The sequence below is a fragment of the Mastacembelus armatus genome, chromosome 8 (genome assembly GCF_900324485.2).
Source record: "Mastacembelus armatus chromosome 8, fMasArm1.2, whole genome shotgun sequence".
Lineage (NCBI taxonomy): Eukaryota > Metazoa > Chordata > Actinopteri > Synbranchiformes > Mastacembelidae > Mastacembelus > Mastacembelus armatus.
This window is the reverse complement of record NC_046640.1, coordinates 22,748,260-22,768,580: the sequence shown is the minus strand read 5'-3', so window position 1 is coordinate 22,768,580 and position 20,321 is coordinate 22,748,260. Positions and strand designations below refer to the sequence as shown.

Below are 20,321 nucleotides of genomic sequence, written 5' to 3'. Positions count from 1 at the left end.
TTTGAAGTACTTTATATACTGCTGGGTAGCTGATGTTGACTACCTTATGTACTTCTAATTTGAAGTACTTTATATACTGCTGGGTAGCTGACGTTAACTACCTTATGTACTTCTAATTTGAAGTTCTTTATATACCGCTGGGTAGCTGACGTTAACTACCTTATGTACTTCTAATTTGAAGTACTTTATATACCGCTGGGTAGCTGACGTTAACTACCTTATATACTTCTAATTTGAAGTACTTTATATACCGCTGGGTAGCTGACGTTAACTACCTTATATACTTCTAATTTGAAGTTCTTTATATACCGCTGGGTAGCTGACGTTAACTACCTTATGTACTTCTAATTTGAAGTACTTTATATACCGCTGGGTAGCTGACGTTAACTACCTTATATACTTCTAATTTGAAGTACTTTATATACCGCTGGGTAGCTGACGTTAACTACCTTATGTACTTCTAATTTGAAGTACTTTATATACCGCTGGGTAGCTGACGTTAACTACCTTATGTACTTCTAATTTGAAGTACTTTATATACCGCTGGGTAGCTGACGTTAACTACCTTATATACTTCTAATTTGAAGTACTTTATATAGTGCTGGGTAGCTGACGTTAACTACCTTATATACTTCTAATTTGAAGTACTTTATATACCGCTGGGTAGCTGACGTTAACTACCTTATGTACTTCTAATTTGAAGTACTTTATATACCGCTGGGTAGCTGACGTTAACTACCTTATGTACTTCTAATTTGAAGTACTTTATATACCGCTGGGTAGCTGACGTTAACTACCTCATATACTTCTAATTTGAAGTACTTTATATACCGCTGGGTAGCTGACGTTAACTACCTCATATACTTCTAATTTGAAGTACTTTATATACCGCTGGGTAGCTGACGTTAACTACCTCATATACTTCTAATTTGAAGTACTTTATATACCGCTGGGTAGCTGACGTTAACTACCTCATGTACTTCTAATTTGAAGTACTTTATATACCGCTGGGTAGCTGACGTTACTACACTACATGGAAATACTCAGGTGAAGTACTTGAGTAAATGTACACAACTGTCTCATGATGTTTAATATTTGACCACAGCCCTCTGAGCAGATCAGCCATTGAAGGAGCCAAATTATGGAGCAATAAAAAAAATCTTCCAATACAGCGATAACATATCAATAATATCAATAATGTTGCTTTGAGCTACATGCTAACTACCAGCATGCTAAGATGCTCAGCAGGCCAGCTGTCATGGGATTAACATTTTATTCCAGGACTTCTGGTCCATGTCGGCTTAAAGGCTCAATAAAACCTTTTTCCCATACAAGTCAGGGATCCGACTCTAAGGTCAACTGATCTTCTTGTTGAGGTCCAACTAATTGTTTCAGTCTCCAGAGATTTTCAGGGTGAGGAGCCGACAGCAGCATATTTGCCATGTGCTGGGCTTTGTGTGGATCTGGAGCAGAGCACCTGACGTCACCGCTGACAGTGACGTGGTTTTCCTCTTTTACTCCAGTGTGTTAGTCTGACCGGAGGAATGCAGCAGATTCAGGGGGTCTGTGGAGAGTCGGGGGGGCAGAGGAGGCAGCTCCCTGGACACTATGATTCATCCTCAGTGTTATCTGTCACTACCACACACGTGGAAGAGGTACTGAGATCCTTTACTGCAGTACAAGTACCAAAGTATCTGCGTCATTATGATTCTTCAAAGGAACTAAAGATACAACATGAAAATACTCAGGTGAAGTACTAATACCTTAGAGTTGTACTTAAGCACAGTACTTGAATAAATGTACTGAGTTAGTTTCACTTTTGGGCAGATGTGTCCAATGAGCCGGAGAGGCGGGTTCTGGAAAGCGACGGATGAGCGAGCCGCAGGGCTCAGAGGCCACTGTGGCGCTGATGGACAATGAAGGCCGAGGTGAAGATTAGTGGCGACAAAGCAAAGGGAGGATTCACACACAGAGCTGAAGATAATGAGACGGGAAGGATCGGTTTCAGTTTCCAGAGCCCAGAACCTGATTAGGATTGATCCCACAGGCTCAGATGCACCTCACTTCACTGCAGCGCGATGAATAAGTCTGATAGATGTTCCGAGTTTTATCTACTAATGGGTCTGAGATATGATACAGGAGAGTAAATCACAGAGAGGTCGACCTGTTTCTCTGCTGAGAGTTTCAGGGTAGAAATATTAAACCAGGCCTGCACTTTGTGCTGCTGTTGCCCTCCACCACATTCCTCTGTCTGGCACTGATATGAATGAGGTGGTACAGCAGCAGAAACATCTGTGGGTGTAACAGAGTCCAGTTCAACAGCAGCAGAAACCACAGCCACAAACTCACCATCATGGAGGAGGACTGCTGGATTAGACTGATCAGTCCGACTCAGGGGTTCCTAATAAACCGACCGGGTCTGACTCAGGGGTTCCTAATAAACCGACCGGGTCTGACACAGGGGTTCCTAATAAACCGACCGGGTCTGACTCAGGGGTTCCTAATAAACCGACCGGGTCTGACACAGGGGTTCCTAATAAACCGACCGGGTCTGACACAGGGGTTCCAAATAAACCCGACCGGGTCTGACACAGGGGTTCCTAATAAACCGACCGGGTCTGACACAGGGGTTCCAAATAAACCGACCGGGTCTGACACAGGGGTTCCTAATAAACCGACCGGGTCTGACACAGGGGTTCCAAATAAACCGACCGGGTCTGACACAGGGGTTCCTAATAAACCGACCGGGTCTGACACAGGGGTTCCAAATAAACCGACCGGGTCTGACACAGGGGTTCCTAATAAACCGACCGGGTCTGACACAGGGGTTCCTAATAAACCGACCGGGTCTGACACAGGGGTTCCTAATAAACCGACCGGGTCTGACACAGGGGTTCCAAATAAACCGACCGGGTCTGACACAGGGGTTCCTAATAAACCGACCGGGTCTGACACAGGGGTTCCAAATAAACCGACCGGGTCTGACACAGGGGTTCCTAATAAACCGACCGGGTCTGACACAGGGGTTCCAAATAAACCGACCGGGTCTGACACAGGGGTTCCTAATAAACCGACCGGGTCTGACACAGGGGTTCCTAATAAACCGACCGGGTCTGACACAGGGGTTCATAATAAACCGACCGGGTCTGACACAGGGGTTCATAATAAACCGACCGGGTCTGACACAGGGGTTCCTAATAAACCGACCGGGTCTGACACAGGGGTTCATAATAAACCGACCGGGTCTGTCCAGAGGTCTGTTGTGTCATAATCCACCCATGCTCACAACGATGGTATGCAATTTCCCTTTGGGATTCATAAACTCTGACACACAAACACACACACACACACACACACACACACACAGGGTCTTATAAACATTTCACAGAGAGGAGAAGAAGCAGACACTTGGAATTTGGACACTTTATTTGGGCATGATGGGAGAAGGGACGGGGCTCGGCCGACGGGGAGAGAGACGAGATGTGAACGAGGAATCCCTCGCACCAAAAATAACATTTACTGCACACTGACCTGTTTGTGTCGGTTCCTCTGACAGTGGGGCCAATAGGCGGCTCCTGGGTTTACTAACTGGCCTCATTTAAGGAAAAGGGGGAAGCACTTTTAGTTACAGTATTTTTACTTTTACAAGTTTGGGTTGTGCTCATCCAGGAGCAGTTTAACAGTTGGATGATTTATAAATCTGACTCTCCGCACGGCACCTTTCAGCGTGAAGAGGTAACTTTGGATGCTCCAGGTGCATCAACATGCAGACTGAGCCTTTCAACAGACTGAGGAATGAAGTGAAAACAGGAGGGGAGGGAGGAGGCGCACACTGGGAGATCAGCAGAAACTCAGAAGGGCACTTCCACCGTCAGCGTCCCTCCCTCCACCCGCTCCTCACTGCGTCTGGCTATTTATGGTAGAAGGCCTCACATCCTACAGCGAGGAGCTCTGGAGGCTGAGTCCATGGCATCATAACTCCAGCCTGTCGCTGCAGCAGGACAGGAAGCCGCAAACAGACCTGGATTTGGTCAATAAAACCTGAAGCGTCAGACTCTGGTCACATCCTTGTTTTTATCTTTACTACAGTTTTTATTTCAGTTTTTCCTTTAAACGTTTATTGTCCTTCAGCTACAGCAACGTGTTTTTTTATTCTATTTTCTATTCTATTTTCACACACGTCAACCTAATTTCACCTGCTTTTACCTCTTACACTGCATCAGCTGACATTTCACCCGTTTCCTCTTCGACGGCCTTTTATTCTACAAACGACAATTCAACTGCTTTCACATTTACATTCGTCTCTTTCTCCTCAACGTTAACACTTCAAATCCTTTCAGGTTTTCACCTTTAAACAGTTTACACACTATCCACTTCAACTGCTGCTGTTTTGAACTGATTTCCACATCCAGGTCAATTCATTACCTGCACATTTCAACTCCTTTCACAGCTAAAACACTTAAGACTTAAGACCGCCACTTCGACTACATTCAGTGTGTCAACCAAAGTTTTGACCGAGCATGTGTATATTTCTTCCTGGCTAATTATCTGAAGATGTGGTGAACCTCACTCCTGCCTCCACCTCGCTCTGCCTGAGGAGCAGTGAAGCAGCATGAAGTGGGACCAGTCTTTGCTTTCAGTCTCCACTCTCGTTAATCTCAGGCTGGACCAGGCCCGTGGCCTCTTCAGCTGAGGGAGCTGACGACAGTTCACTGCTGCTTGTTAACAAGCTGCTTTAAGTCACTGCCAACACCTCTGGCCAGGGGGGAAAGTGTCTGTGTGCAGCCTCTGCAAGGTCTGCAACAGGTTCTCCAGTCTGGAAAAGGTCTTCACACTAAACTCCTCCTGGAGAAGGCACATCCCTGTGATCTATTATTCACATAATTATAACTTGGTTTGGTCTGATCATCAGACTTTATTGATCCCTGTTGGGAAATTCCCAAGATACCCAGCAGTATATAAAGTACTTCAAATTAGAAGTATATAAGGTAGTTAACGTCAGCTCCACCTTTACTCTGGATACTTCAAGTACATCTGGATGATGGCACTTTTGGGCTTTTACTGCAGTAACATTTTGAATGCAGGAGAACAGAAGAGTTTTACTGTAGTATTCCTACTATTACTGTAGTATTCCTACTATTACTGTAGTAAAGGATTGCAGTACATACAAGCAGGTGTGTGTTCAGTCCAACAGCAACAGTTCACACATTGGGGGGGGGGCTCTGTAGTAGCTGGCGGAGATTTTCATTGAGTCTCTTCTGTGACCATGTTTGGTAAAGCTCCTTAGGCACAAGCTCTGACCAAGCCCCCTGACTGATCGGAGCTCTCTCACACACACAGACACACACAGACACACAGACACGCACGCACACACACACACACACACACACACACACACACACACACACAATGGTTTCAATCAGACCTGCTGTGGCTCAGACCTCCTCCAAATCTTCCACAGTCCTTCACATCCTTTCATCCCTATTTCAGCCAAGCTGCTTCTGTGACCCTTTCATCTCATTCTGAACTTTCCTTTTTTGTTGAATAGCTGCATCTCCTCCTACACACACACACACACACACGCACACACACACACACACGCTAAGATGAAACACAAACGGGGGCCAGTGGTGTCGGCTACTGTTTCTGCAGCTGAGTGATCACACCAAGTTGACGGCAGCTTCACAAACTAACGAGCTGCTGCAACAAAAAACAGTGAAATGCCAAAATAAAAGAGTGCAAGAACTATTTTCTCTCGTCTTCAACTTTATTGAAGAGCAACACTTTCAAGTAGGTCTCAGCGTTGAGCTTTCACTACAGTTACATGATCATTAGTAGTGGTCACTGCAGACGACGACAATCAGAGTCCCAAGGTGATGCTCCGACAGGGGCCCTGAGGCCCGTGTGGAGGGCACGTTGCTTCACATTAAAATCCCCAGGAACAACAAACTGCATTTCATTAAAAGACAGTAAGAGACAAAAAAAAAAGAAGGAACATAAGTCACATCCGCAACTCGTTCAACAGAAAAACTGGCAAATCATTTGACTATCAGGTTTAGCGAGACATTTTCCAGTCATTCTTTACTATTATATACAATCACCGTGATTCATCCACCCTACTTCATTTCATCAAACTGGAAATCAAAGATTTAAGAACAAACATGGGGCAAAGTAACAGTTGCCTAAATACTATGTGAAATACCAGCAGAAAATACTGTTGAAGTACCAGATTCAGGTGCGGCTTCACCAGAAGAGACCGATACCTGATCGCGGGACAGGACGCTAAGCTGGTTCCTGATATCTCAATTGACATATATTCATTACATCCTATAATGAACGTTGGCCTCCTCAAAGAAACAAAGGCAATGTGGTTGTACTGACCTGATACGAGAACACAGATCATCAGATTCACTGATTCGTTCTGTCGATGTCCACACAGCCCCAGGGTGTGAGGAACAGCTCAGACATCAGAATCTACAATATATTCTGTAGAAAACCCTGACAAGTACAAAAACTCCCAGCTCAGCAGTTTGTTTATGGACGAGCAACGTGCTGCAGTTTTTCATCTTGTGCAGCCGAGGACGCTGCCACCACCGTATTTCACTGAGCCATCCTGCAGTTTTATTCTACATCTATTCACAGTTTCAGTTTAGAAGGCGGAGAAAAGAGACGGAGGTCTTCCCATCAAACACCCGCGCATCTAAACATATCAAAAAATAGAGTGTGATTTCCTTTCTCGTCGCCTTAGAGTCTCATCTTCACGCCACCAAACACCCCAAACATTCACAGAGACGTACAGCTTTGGATTAGAATACTTGGCCGGATTAGTCTTTGTGCAGGCAGATTAGAAAAATATACACACAGAGAGTACATGTGGAGTACAGAGATAATGACTGGATATTACATTAGAAAGGTCATGCTAATCCAAATCTGCATCACATCCACCGTTTGTGTAAAGGCACAAGTTACTGTAGCCCCCCCTCTGTGGTGACAGACAGAAATACAGGAGATCACTGAGTTATTGCTCCCCAGGGAGTGTGCTTTAGGGTCCCACAGTGAAAACACCAGACCGACCACCCACGGCATGGACACACACCTGTACAGGGACTTCAAGAGGAACTATACTGACGTTACACCGAGTGTGTGATTCTGGGTGTGTGTCACTGAGTCCAGATCGCATCCAGAGACCGACAGCACCAATGAATGTGTGTGAATCCAGAACCTGGTTCAGCTTATGGGTCTGAGCCGTAGACCTCCATTGTTGTCCAAAAACTATTAAAAACCCAGCAGGGAGCCACACTGCTGACCTGGCTCACATGGTTCTTCCTCACCAACAATGGGAGGCCCGTCTGGTTCCAAAAACCAGCTCCAGACTCTGAGAACGGTCGTCACTGTTTACGGTCGACCGTGAAAGAGCTAAACCCGGTTCTGGATTCGCTCACATTATGCTGAGTTCACATCATTGTCGGGTTTGGACTCAGTGACAAACACACAATCCGCTGCTGCTTTTAAGGCTGAAACAAAAATCCAGGAGTGAAGTGAGCAAAGCTCCTTAGCTGCTTCAGGTAAACTGAGCTACATGTGGAAGGAGACCTGCTGCATCGGTTATTGTCCATCGTGAACCTGACAGTGTTACACAGCAGGTGTGTGACGCTAAAATCGATGGAAACAGGAGTAAACATGCAAGTAGAGCAGAAACTTGTTTCTGTTCTTTCCTCCAGTTCTCGCGGCCAAAGCCAAACTGGAAACATCCTCTTGTATCTCTGTCTGTCATGAAATCGGCTTCGCAAATGTGAGCGTCCGCCGACCGTATGAGACAAACGCAGGAGTTTGTAAAGCTGAGAAAAGCCAACAGCTCTCCAAAGAACGCAGTAGGATAAGTGGGCTCACCACAGAGTGTGCAGAAGCTACTGCAGGTGAATATACTGTACAAACATGCAGGAGAAAAGAATCAAAAAAACATGCACTCACAATGCTCCGAGTAGCAAAAACACAAACCCTGTCTCACTATTAGTTTACTGCAATTAATACATAATGTTCATTATCTACACTATTGACTGAGGCAGTGGCACCATGCTCCATACTGAAGATTTGCACTGTAAAATAACCCGAACATGCAGATCTTTGCCGCCTCTGACGGCATCTTGTTGTCACAGATCCAAACGAATGGTCAGACAAAGACGTCAGAAACGTGTCACATCGCTAACATTCTGCAGCACCGTGGAGGTGTGTCCAAAGGGCGCAGTGCACAGTTCGGATGCTGTGTGTGAGAGTGAACTTCCTCCACACCTTTCCTCAGGTGGGTTCTCAGAGCGGCTGAGAGCAGAGGAGAGACATGGGAGCAAAACGCCTCCTGATACACTGACTGGACTCAAGTGATGCTGCTGTGATTCACGGTGAGCAGAGAGGGAGAAGCCCCTGTGACCCAGACCCAGACTGGACTGACCGGGTCTCCGAAAGGCCGGGGAGAGGTAGAACTAAACCAAATGCTCGAGCTGGACTCTGGCGCGCCACCCAGTGGACGCTATAAGAAGTGCTGAAGTCTTGAGGCTGAGTGCGATGAGAAAACAGAGCATGTGCAGCACAGCGATGCCAACGTGGTAACAGAGAAAAGGCAGAGATGGTTCTGAGGAGCGGGCGGCGGTGCAGAGCGTGGGTCTCCCTCCTGGGTGCAGTGACACCCAGTGACAGCAGGCCGGAGGGGCATGGCTGGTGATAGAGGCAGGCGCCACTTGTTCCAAGGAGGCCACAGCAGGTGATACTGTAGAAGAGGCATTCTGGTGTTTCTCTGTCTCTTTTTGTGAGGTCTGTTGAGTTTAAGACAAGAGCCCTATAGATCCCCAAACACTGTGTGGGTCTGATGGGAGAGGTCCTCAGTCTGTAGGCCACGTCTCCTCCAGCGCGGACGGATTCTGAACAACCGGAGCGACGGTGAGCAGGAGATGTTTGTCTTCTCTAGGGGCGAAGCTCTGATAGACCGTGATCTTTTCCCTCCACAATTATTGCTTTCCTGTCTGTCACAGGCACTTCAGAGGGTGGAGCTTTGGCTGAGGTTGAGCGTGAGGGGAGACGATGGGGGGGGGGGTGTGATTCAACATGTGCTTGTGAGCTGAATGTTTTCACCCACAGGATCTAATCTGTCAGTGCAAAGGCTGGTGCACAGGTGAGTCAAAGATCAGTGTCCCCATCCTGTGTCAGGGGCCAAACCTGAGGACTCTAGGCCCCGCCCACTAGCTAGACTACAAGGAGATCAAGGAGTAACAGTGGGGATGTGCGGGTGGGATTGTTGGGGTGTGAGGTTCCCTCCCTGCTTACGCCTGTGTCCACACATCCTCTGCTCTTCACCTCTTTAGTCTGTGTGGTTGCTGACGTCCTTCCTGTCTGAGGAAGACGCCACCTCTGCTCCTTCCTTCACCTTCCTTCCCCACCTTCCCATCAGGACCTTGTAGCAGCCTCGGGCGATTTTATACATCCAGATGGTGTTCAAGATATCCAGGGCGATGCAGGACGTGATCCAGGCCACCTGGGCGCCCAAGCCCAGTCGCTCAAAGTCTGCAGTGCCGAAAGTGGCGAATACACTGGCCCAGTAGGACGGCATGACAGCAATACGCACTAGGAAGAACACCGCCGCCATGGCAACGCCATTCAATACCACCATCCGGTGAGAGCGTGGGTACTTTAACGCCTCGAAGAACCACCTGCAGGGAGGAGGTGAAGGAGAAATGTCAGCAGATCAGGCAGCGGGGCGTAAACACAGGGTGACCACCAGGACCAGGTCAACTCACCTTTGGTTGACAAACGGCGTGGACAACTCTGAAATGAGACGGAAGTTGGCGAAGTAGGGAAGCACGCCACGGGTCTGCAAGAACACAGAGACAGAATCCCACAGTCACAGTGCGGAGTCACGCCGGCTCTTACTCTGCACATGAAGAACAACACTCACCAGCACATATCCGTACGCATACAGCGCCGCCAAGTGGTGGCAGACAAAAAAGCCATCCCCCATCGTGCTCCAGTTACAGGCCAGCAGCACCAGGTCTGGAGAACAGAGCGGGGGGGTGAGACAAGACAGCAGCAGTGATGAGTCACAGCAAGCAAACATCCATTCCTGCTAAGGTCTGCTCTGAAACACACCAAGTAAACTGCAAATTCTACGTCTTTTTACAGCAGAAACTGAATTTCTAATGAGCTGCTGCTCAGACGAAGCTTCTCTCAGAGCAGCAGCTGCAGCTCAGAAATGAAGGAGCACAAAACAATTGGGAGCCAAAAATCTCATCAACCACTAGTTCGCTCAAATCTGTTTTTTAATGAACGCACCTGTAAAATCAGACCAGCAGCTTCTTCACATTTGTGCCTGTAATATAATGATGCTCCTGGTATGTTGTGCGTTCACAACACACACACACACACACACACACACACACACACAGCTCTCACCGTACAGGAGGTAGCCACAGGTTATGGCCACGTTCAGCTTGACGAGGCGGGGGTCACCCCTGTGGAGCAGCACAGAAAACAGTGTAAAGCTACTTTGCACAGTTGCAACACGACCAGCACGAAGAGACGCTGCTTAATATTCTGGAAAACTCTACAGCGCACCAACCCTGTGCTCCTCGATCGATGATCTGCTTCTGTAACGAGAACACGATGTGGTTTGAAACTAATTAATGGAACAGTGTTAACACACACACATCGTGACCCAGGCAGGTCGTATCTGCCGACGAGCTGCGGCACGTGGAGCGGCATCCCGACGAGGACCAGGACCCGACGGGGCAGACGGCGTCCACATCAGCTCTGTGACTGCAAATAACGACCACACACCTGATCCCGGTGTCGACTGTCAGACCGCCGGTGTAACACGACACACCCCTACTGTACGACGGCTCACCTTACCCTCCAGGTGACCCCGGTCACCCTCTCACATCTCATCCTGTCAGCCTGAGCCATAAACCTGTGGCAGGTCTCTGTCGTCTCAACGTGTCACGACAAACACAGGACTTGTGGTTTCATGTTGTTATTCCAACATTCTCCGTTTGGCTTCGTCTCTTTATGTCCTCTCATTTTTTAACTTCACTTTTATGAGTCTGTGCTCCATAAATAAAGTGACTGGACTCAGAGTTAGAGGTGCCACATCAGACAGGACTCACCTTCATACAGTCTGACTCACTCCCCTCGTACGTAAACAAGGACAAAAAGGCTACCCTCAGTCACAGTCACACTGAGAATTTATACATTACTGACTCTTGAACCTCAAACACTCTGAGCTTCATAAAAACAGGCACTGGGTTTCTGTCGTCTGCCAGACAGGGCTGCTCGGCCCGTTAACCCATCAGCTGTCTCACTTTACTGCTGCAGGCAGAGAGGCAGCGAACCCGAGGGTGCGCTGGTCAGACAGTGTGCAGGCAGCCGGCACACAGCCCAAGGCTTCCTGATAATCACTTCAGTGGGAGCCAGCTAGTTAACTGTACTGCAAACCCACACTCCCTCTCTGTGGACGTGAACTCGGGGGACTTTGGCCTGGAAACAGATATGAAGCCTTCGGTTCTGCAATAAACATTTCAGTCTACGTCCCCAGCTCTGCCACCAGGCTGAGAGCATTGTGATGCGAGTCAGCGCAGCCTGAAAGAGTCCGAGCAGCAGCTGCAAACAATGCAGGCTTCTCAGGCCGCCGCAGAACAATGCTGCTGTGAGACGGCTCTCAATGATGCCGTTACACCATCAGATTAACTGCACAGTTAAAACTTGGACCACGGAGGCTCAGCCAGGTGAAGCAATCGGCCGAGGAAGCAAAAGTGAAGTTGCATCATCACATCAGCATCTCGAGGTGGGAGCAGGAAGGAGAAAACAGCATTAAACCTGCTCCCAACACTGAACCAAAACCCCCACCAGCCCCCGCTCTTCTCCTGGTTCTCTGGCTGGGGCCAGCACAGACAATGACAGAGGGAGGTGTGCTGCATTCATTCAGCAGCCAGAGATGTGGGGCGGGGGGCAGAGGACTAGGCTGCTATGAAAAGGGGCCTTGTTGGTGGACTCTGTGGGACAGAGGGAGAGGAAGGGCTGCAGGAATCTAAGTGAAGAAACACAGAAACGATTGGAAGAAGCTGACGCTGCCTGGCTGCTGCTGCTGCTGTGTTACTGAAAACTATGGAAAAAGGGACAAAGACAAAATAAAATTGAAGCCAAAAACTATAATAAACTATTTTAAATCAGAAAGTCAAAACTCAGATGAGCAGACATGAAGTCCTAGTGCAGAGTCTCATCGTGTGACCTGCAGCATGTGTGGAACCACAACCTACAAAATCTGATTCAGCTGCTTGACCTGTTGCTGCCGTTAATAAGAAGCATCTTCCCTTCAGGAACGTTCTGTCTCTGAAGAAACAGGTTTATGGACTAAAGTCACCCACTGAGGATCAGACAGGAAGACCCAAACAAACAGCTGAGACACACGAGGAAAACGTTTCTGACCAGCTCGACCGGAAGAGCTGAGGATGTGCCTGGAACGTCGGCGTTCCTGTCAGGCCCACATCTTTGTGCTGCCGACAGAAGGAATAAGTCAGTTCCAGGATGAACATGGGCAGTCGACCATTGAACCTTCCTCCTGACGTTCTCCTGTTCTGACTGGACCCAGTTACCAGGGTCTGAGTCTGGATGGGCCCGAGTCTGTAACCATGGCAACTGGACGCGGCTAAGATAAAGGCAGCTGTAACCATGGAAACTGGACGCGGCTAAGATAGATACGGCTGTAACCACGGTAACTGTACATGACAAGGCTGAAGACAGCTGTAACCATGGTAACTGATTGATCACTGATCGATGGGGTTTATGTCCTACAGTAGCTTGTTCTCTGACAGTGTTGATGTTTCACTGCTGCTCTTACCAGACGGGGTTGGCGTTGATGGCGTCATCGAACCACAGGATGTACAAACAGAAGAAGCCCACAACCAGAGCGTGGACGGTCGACACCAACCTGGACACACACACACACACACACACACACACACACACACACACACACACAAGATCAAGTCAGTAAACATGGAGCTGGAATAATTGGAGTTTACAGTTAGAAATGTGATGACAGGATGATCAGTGAAACTGTGTCTCTGCTGACACACACACACACACACACACACACACACACACACACGCACACACAGATCCCTCTGCTCAGACTCTAAGGTCAGTGTAGTCATTTCAACACCTGGTACTTCTGAGTGTAGTTTGAAGTGGAAGGAACCAACACCCTGTAAATACACATCCATGTTGGTCTTAATCAGAGCTGATACAGCATCACCTCTGACCTTTGGAGCAGTTATCTAGCCTCCCTCATCGCTCCTCTGGACGTGAACCTGTGGAAAGGAAGTCCCTGTAGCTGTCTCAGCTGACTGAACTATACAAGGGAGTGGGTGCACAGTCGAAAAGAAGAGGCCACAGAATAAAGACAGCAGGTCTTGTAGTTAGTGCACCACACGTGCCCCTGCTCTCTCCCTGTACTTAAGTCCTGGTTAGATAAACAAGGCAGACGCACTATGAGCCGCCTGTTGCGTAACAGTGCACCGCTCTGAACCATCGGTGCTCGGCCTTTGGCTGCTGTCAGACCCCCCCCACAGACAGGCTCATGTAAACTGTGCTGCAGTGAGTGAACTTTCATGTTGGAGACCAGAAGAAAGAGCAGAAACAGAGTCCAGTCTCCTGCCCAGTGAACGTCAGGCTGTTCATCTCAGCTGTGTTTGTGTGAAGAGGAAGAATCGACCATGTCGACAGAGATGCAACAGCCGCTTAATGGAGGTCAGGATGTCACGACTTTCAGCAACAACCACAATCTCATTGGGCCTGTGGTCACATTTCTCTTCACATATCACAACCAAAACATCCGTTTCCTGCTGTTTATCCAACCCCTGTGTCCGTGGCAGCGGGGTCGGCAGAGCAGTCCAGGCACCGTCGTCCTCAGCAGCATTTTCCAGCTCTTCCCGAGACCCTGAGGTGTTCCCAGGCCAGTACCAGGACACTGGGGTGCTGCAGGATTGCTTTACTTTACTAACTGAATCAAACCACATGTGTCAGGATGTCAAGTTTTTGGCCTCAACCCTGTGAATAAGGTGTTTTAACAGACACCCCAGTTACTGGTTACTCATACAGTTGGTCCCGGTCTGGTCCAGTCCAGTTCAGTCCAGCAGCACAAACTGCAGCATCCAAATTGACCAAAAGTCTGAACACAAACTAAACATTATCACTTTGATTGTAGGACCCTGACAGACAAATGTGATGAGGTGTGGAGAGGAGGCGTGGCCTGTCACTCACCTGGAGTGCCACTCGGTGAGCTTGGCGGGCGGCAGCCGACCGTACCCGGGTGAGATGGTGGAGGAAAGCCGAGGGCTGGCCACCGAGAAGAGGAGCTGGAAACTCACAAAGCTGCCAGCCACCACGGTCAACTCTCTCATCTCCATCACTCACCTGTACACAGGGGGGTGGGGGAGGGGGGCACAGGGACAGGTTCAGTCAATCGGCTGTCAATCATCCTGTCTGCTTCAGCCAATCGACAAACAGACGCAGAGGTAAGGAGGCGGGGCAAGAAGGGAGGAAGGAAGGAGACAGACTGTCAAGGTGACAGGACAGTCGGGGGGGGGGCAAAAGGAAGACAGAAAACAGAGTTAGGGTAGTGAGAGAGTAGACAGAGAGTACAGCGTGTAGAGATAGAAAGTACAGTGAGAGAAAGTACAGCGTGTAGTGAGAGAGTACAGCGTGTAGTGAGAGAAAGTACAGCGTGTAGTGAGAGAGTACAGCGTGTAGTGAGAGAAAGTACAGCGTGTAGTGAGAGAGTACAGCGTGTAGTGAGAGAAAGTACAGCGTGTAGTGAGAGAAAGTACAGCGTGTAGTGAGAGAGTACAGCGTGTAGTGAGAGAGTACAGCGTGTAGTGAGAGAAAGTACAGCGTGTAGTGAGAGAGTACAGCGTGTAGTGAGAGAGTACAGCGTGTAGTGAGAGAAAGTACAGCGTGTAGTGAGAGAGTACAGCGTGTAGTGAGAGAGTACAGCGTGTAGTGAGAGAGTACACGTACAGCGTGTAGTGAGAGAGTACAGCGTGTAGTGAGAGAGAGTACAGCGTGTAGTGAGAGAGTACAGCGTGTAGTGAGAGAGAGTACAGCGTGTAGTGAGAGAGTACAGCGTGTAGTGAGAGAAAGTACAGCGTGTAGTGAGAGAAAGTACAGCGTGTAGTGAGAGAGTACAGCGTGTAGTGAGAGAGTACAGCGTGTAGTGAGAGAAAGTACAGCGTGTAGTGAGAGAGTACAGCGTGTAGTGAGAGAGTACAGCGTGTAGTGAGAGAGAGTACAGCGTGTAGTGAGAGAGTACAGCGTGTAGTGAGAGAGAGTACAGCGTGTAGTGAGAGAGTACAGCGTGTAGTGAGAGAGAGTACAGCGTGTAGTGAGAGAGTACAGCGTGTAGTGAGAGAAAGTACAGCGTGTAGTGAGAGAAAGTACAGCGTGTAGTGAGAGAAAGTACAGCGTGTAGTGAGAGAAAGTACAGCGTGTAGTGAGAGAGTACAGCGTGTAGTGAGAGAGTACAGCGTGTAGTGAGAGAGTACAGCGTGTAGTGAGAGAAAGTACAGCGTGTAGTGAGAGAGTACAGCGTGTAGTGAGAGAGTACAGCGTGTAGTGAGAGAAAGTACAGCGTGTAGTGAGAGAGTACAGCGTGTAGTGAGAGAGTACAGCGTGTAGTGAGAGAGAGTACAGCGTGTAGTGAGAGAGTACAGCGTGTAGTGAGAGAGAGTACAGCGTGTAGTGAGAGAGTACAGCGTGTAGTGAGAGAGAGTACAGCGTGTAGTGAGAGAGTACAGCGTGTAGTGAGAGAGTACAGCGTGTAGTGAGAGAGTACAGCGTGTAGTGAAAGTACAGCGTGTAGTGAGAGAAAGTACAGCGTGTAGTGAGAGAGTACAGCGTGTAGTGAAAGTACAGCGTGTAGTGAGAGAGAGTACAGCGTGTAGTGAGAGAGTACAGCGTGTAGTGAGAGAGTACAGCGTGTAGTGAGAGAAAGTACAGCGTGTAGTGAGAGAGTACAGCGTGTAGTGAGAGAAAGTACAGCGTGTAGTGAGAGAGTACAGCGTGTAGTGAGAGAGTACAGCGTGTAGTGAGAGAGTACAGCGTGTAGTGAGAGAGTACAGCGTGTAGTGAGAGAGTACAGCGTGTAGTGAGAGAAAGTACAGCGTGTAGTGAGAGAAAGTACAGCGTGTAGTGAGAGAGTACAGCGTGTAGTGAGAGTACAGCGTGTAGAGAGAGTACAGCGTGTAGTGAGAGAGTACAGCGTGTAGAGAGAGTACAGCGTGTAGAGAGAGTACAGCGTGTAGAGAGAGTACAGCGTGTAGTGAGAGAGTACAGCGTGTAGTGAGAGAGTACAGCGTGTAGTGAGAGAAGTACAGCGTGTAGTGAGAGAAAGTACAGCGTGTAGTGAGAGAAAGTACAGCGTGTAGTGAGAGAAAGTACAGCGTGTAGTGAGAGAAAGTACAGCGTGTAGTGAGAGAGTACAGCGTGTAGTGAGAGAAAGTACAGCGTGTAGTGAGAGAGTACAGCGTGTAGTGAGAGTACAGCGTGTAGAGAGAGTACAGCGTGTAGTGAGAGAGTACAGCGTGTAGAGAGAGTACAGCGTGTAGTGAGAGAGTACAGCGTGTAGTGAGAGAGTACAGCGTGTAGTGAGAGAGTACAGCGTGTAGTGAGAGAAAGTACAGCGTGTAGTGAGAGAAAGTACAGCGTGTAGTGAGAGAAAGTACAGCGTGTAGTGAGAGAAAGTACAGCGTGTAGTGAGAGAAAGTACAGCGTGTAGTGAGAAAGTACAGCGTGTAGTGAAAGTACAGTGAGAGGAAAGCAAAGGCTGCACGAGGAAACAAAACAGGCAGTAAAGCAGCAGCTCAGCCCGTTTTCCAGGATTTACCTTTAAATGTTTCTTACTGCTGACACAGACTGAGTTTCTGGACTATCACCAGTTACACCTGCGAGAGCAAACCCTGCACCTGGACGCAGACGTGTAAACACAGAACAATCTGTTGACTGGACAACAAACCATCAGGGAAAGAACGGGGGCCGCTCAGACCGGATCAACAGCTGAACTCTGTCCGGAGCCGCCTCGTGCGTCAGCATCAGCCCGGACCATCGAGACAAGTACATCAGGCTGACGGTGCGTTCGCGTGTTGACGGGGTCGACTCATTTCTTATGACTTGCTGACTCAAAGACACGTCAGAGAACCAAAGAGCTGAGACTGACACTCTTGTGTTCCCTTTGTTTCACAAACCTCGGTGTCGTGCGGCGGAAGCTCCTCTGTGCTTCAGTGTCACCTCCCACTGCGGCAGGATACTGTTGTCGGCCGGCGCTCGTCCCTGTTCTCGACCTGCCGCCCTCGGCTCGGACTGACAAACAGAGATTCTGACGTCAACCAGCAGCTTGTGAGCGTTCCTTGTTTCTCAAATCTCAAAACCAGGTTCAGCAAAACTGCCCCTATCAATATGCTCAATATGATCCTCTAATGGCCCGACAGCGAAAGAGTCCCTGAGGTCCACAGGAAACTCTGGCTGCTGACCTCTGGATTGTTCTCTAATAACTGCAGCTGTTACAACACATGGACTCTGGCCTGACAAACACACTGGAATTCTGATTAAAGTGACGCAAGCTCTTTAAAACCACTTAAGTTGCCTTATGACTGGGATTGTGGGGCGTGAAGGTGATTAGGTTCAGGCAATAAGGTGGGACACAGATCTGTGCTGTGGGACTCCTGAGCAGCAACGACATCCAGGAAGCAGCTGCAGATTTTCTTTCTGTTGTTTTGGTTTAGCTTATTTGTCTTTGCGGTCGACCCCCATTGTCCAAAAACCAGCTCCAGACGTTGCTGTGAGCAGAGACCACATTCATTGTTGCTGTCAGTCTCTGGATCGGGTTTGGACTCAATAAATAAAATGAACAGAATCCGTCCACTTCCCTTTTACTGTGAAATGCCATAAACAGCAGCTGAGGTCTGGGATTTGAATTGTGCCATGAAGGGTCCAGCTCTGATCCCACTTTAAACAGACAACTACAAACTGGATCTAAACAGACTCCAGGTTCCACTGAACCCTGCAGCACCACAGTCTCCAGAAAGAGTCCAGCACCTGCTGGATGGATGGGGGGGTGGGGCAGATTTCCCGGAGAGCCTGTTATTGTCCCCAGCAGCAGCTGTGCACATCCCTGGGCCTGGTCCTGAATAATTCATTGGCGTCCCTCACCTGCCAGGCGGCTCCACTGCGACCCCCGGGACGCAGTAGCTCGCCCAGCCCGCTCACTGCGGCTGGCTGCCCGGGCAGGAGAGCCGGGCCAGTCCCGGTACTGCGTCTGTCACTGAATCGCCCCAACAGAAAGAACAGCTGTTCGGTTCCCCAGTCCGTGCGGGAGCGGCGGGCCTGCGTACCGCAGTGCCGCGCCGCACCGCCCCGCTCTGCTGCAGCTTTGGAGGCGAAATGTTTGGCCCGAGCAGCGTGTGCGTGCAGGCTGGGCCGGGCCAGGGATCCCGACAAATAGCTGCCGGGTCCCGCCGTCCGGACCCAGCACCCAGACTAACGGCGAACACGGCGCGGTGACTGGGAGCTTTGTGCAGCAGCACCTGGCGGCGTGTCCGCGCGGCACCGCAGCGGCTGCTCACGCACAATGAAGCCCCGCACGTTATGTGCAAACGGCGAGCTACGTGTCAGACGCGTCGCTGTCGGCCACGTTAGCACCAGGCTTTCCACGGCAGCACCGCCGGGCCGGCCGGAACCAGCAGCCGAGTCGAAGCCGATGCGGCTACGTGCAGCCACAGCCCGCACGGACACGCACGAGCCCGTGTTCGGTTATCGACATGAAACGCGTCGGTGCGTCGAGGGAGCGGCGGCTCGGTTACCTGCTATCCGTCGCATAGGTCTGTGTAGGCGGATCAGCTCCGATCAGCCGCCGTCTCCTCCACCTTCTCACAGCTCGGCCGCGGCGCCGCAGCCCGCCGGCTCTCCGTGCGCGGCCCCCGGGAACAGGGAACACCCTCCGCTGCACCAGCGAAACATCACAGCCCCCGCGCCGCCATGTGCGTCCACGTTGAGCCGAGCACCAAAGTTTTAGTCGTTTTATTTTGGCTTTGACAGCGAGACCGAGGTGACGTCGACACGTACCCACCCCCTGCTGCACACGCCCCCCAACAGGCTACACCCCCCAGGGACAAAGGCCACCCTGTCTCCGTACAACCTGCAGGACGTGCGTGCTGCAGGATTAAAGCAGCGAGTCTGTGCTTTGAGTTTCACACAATCCACATTTTCCCGATAAGGCTCCAACTGACACAGACCTGATGTTTCCAGTGTAAACAGACCAAAACACATGTTCTCAGATCCGCTTCACATGTGATCCAGGGTCCCAGTCCTGTCCGATTTGTGTCTGAAGGGTCAGATCAGAATCCATGTGGTTGTTTTAATCAAAGCAGCTGGTGGGATGTTCTGCTCTGATTTTCAGCTCCAGACGTTGAGAGAAGCTGGTTTTTGGAAACAGACGGGCCTCCCATTGTGGGTGAGGAAGAACCATGTGAGCCAGGTCAGCGGTGTGGCTCCCTGCTGGGTTTTTAATAGTCTTTGGACAACAATGGAGGTCTACGGCACAGACCCATAAGCTGAACCAGGTTCTGTTGGCAATAAAGCTCATTCTGATTCTGATTCACACACATTCACTGTCAGTCTCTGGATGGGATCTGGACTCAGTGACACACAGTAACGCACAGTGGATCTTGATTATACAGTATATATCCAGTATATAGTGGATCAGTTCCCCGTCTGGTTCCACCACACAACAAGGAAAGGTTCTCCTCACACTCTGCCTGCAGGGAATCTTTGGGCTCACCCTACGTGGCTCTAAAAGCCACACGGTGTGTCTCAGACAGGTGCTTTTGATTGTGACGAAGGCGTCGGCTGTGTTGGACTAAGATGGATCGTTCTGTTTGGGTTAGCAAAGAAAAACAGGACAGGAAATGGAGCCTTCCTGTATTTTAGCAGTGACTGAGTTTTAAAAATGGAGTCCACGCCGCCTGACAGAAATATGAAGCCAGAGATTCTCACTCTGGGTTCAACCAGATGGAACCTCAGAAATGAAGGTACTGCAGGAGACATCTTTAGGTCGATTACAACCAGAAAGCACAAAATGAGTTCGTGAAAAGATCCAGAGCAAATTGAAAGAGAATTAGATTCCGGTTTGTTTAATATTTCCTTTGCAGAGAGGAAATGAAAGGCACAGCCGGAGAGTGAGAGCACACAGAGCCGGATAAATGATATTTGTGTCGACCGTGTGGAGACAG

General features: G+C 49.4%; 1 protein-coding gene across 2 annotated transcripts; it reads right to left on the bottom strand.

The window, feature by feature from the left end:
• Positions 1-5,771: 5,771 nt before the first annotated feature.
• Positions 5,772-19,114, bottom strand: tlcd4b (TLC domain containing 4b). 2 transcript variants are annotated; one of them, XM_026324488.1, is made up of 7 exons: positions 18,894-19,114; positions 14,302-14,454; positions 12,878-12,967; positions 10,438-10,496; positions 9,944-10,038; positions 9,786-9,859; positions 5,772-9,698 (listed from the first exon to the last, which is right to left on the bottom strand). In XM_026324488.1, exons 2-7 carry the CDS (start codon positions 14,445-14,447, stop codon positions 9,350-9,352), a joined length of 813 nt encoding a protein of 270 aa, XP_026180273.1. In that variant the 5' UTR covers positions 14,448-14,454; positions 18,894-19,114; the 3' UTR covers positions 5,772-9,349. The 2 variants fall into 2 exon arrangements, with proteins under 2 accessions (XP_026180273.1, XP_026180274.1); XM_026324489.1 differs by lacking the exon at positions 18,894-19,114 and adding an exon at positions 17,280-17,320.
• Positions 19,115-20,321: the final 1,207 nt, after the last annotated feature.

Excerpts from the sequence above, each read along its gene's own strand:
- tlcd4b (XM_026324488.1), bottom strand. The coding sequence starts at position 14,447 with ATGGAGATGAGAGAGTTGACCGTGGTGGCTGGCAGCTTTGTGAGTTTC. Across the intron at positions 10,497-12,877 it reads ATCAACGCCAACCCCGTCTG|GGGTGACCCCCGCCTCGTCA; the intron begins GTAAGAGCAGCA and ends GCTGCTCCACAG. Across the intron at positions 9,699-9,785 it reads ACGCCGTTTGTCAACCAAAG|GTGGTTCTTCGAGGCGTTAA; the intron begins GTGAGTTGACCT and ends TCCTCCCTGCAG.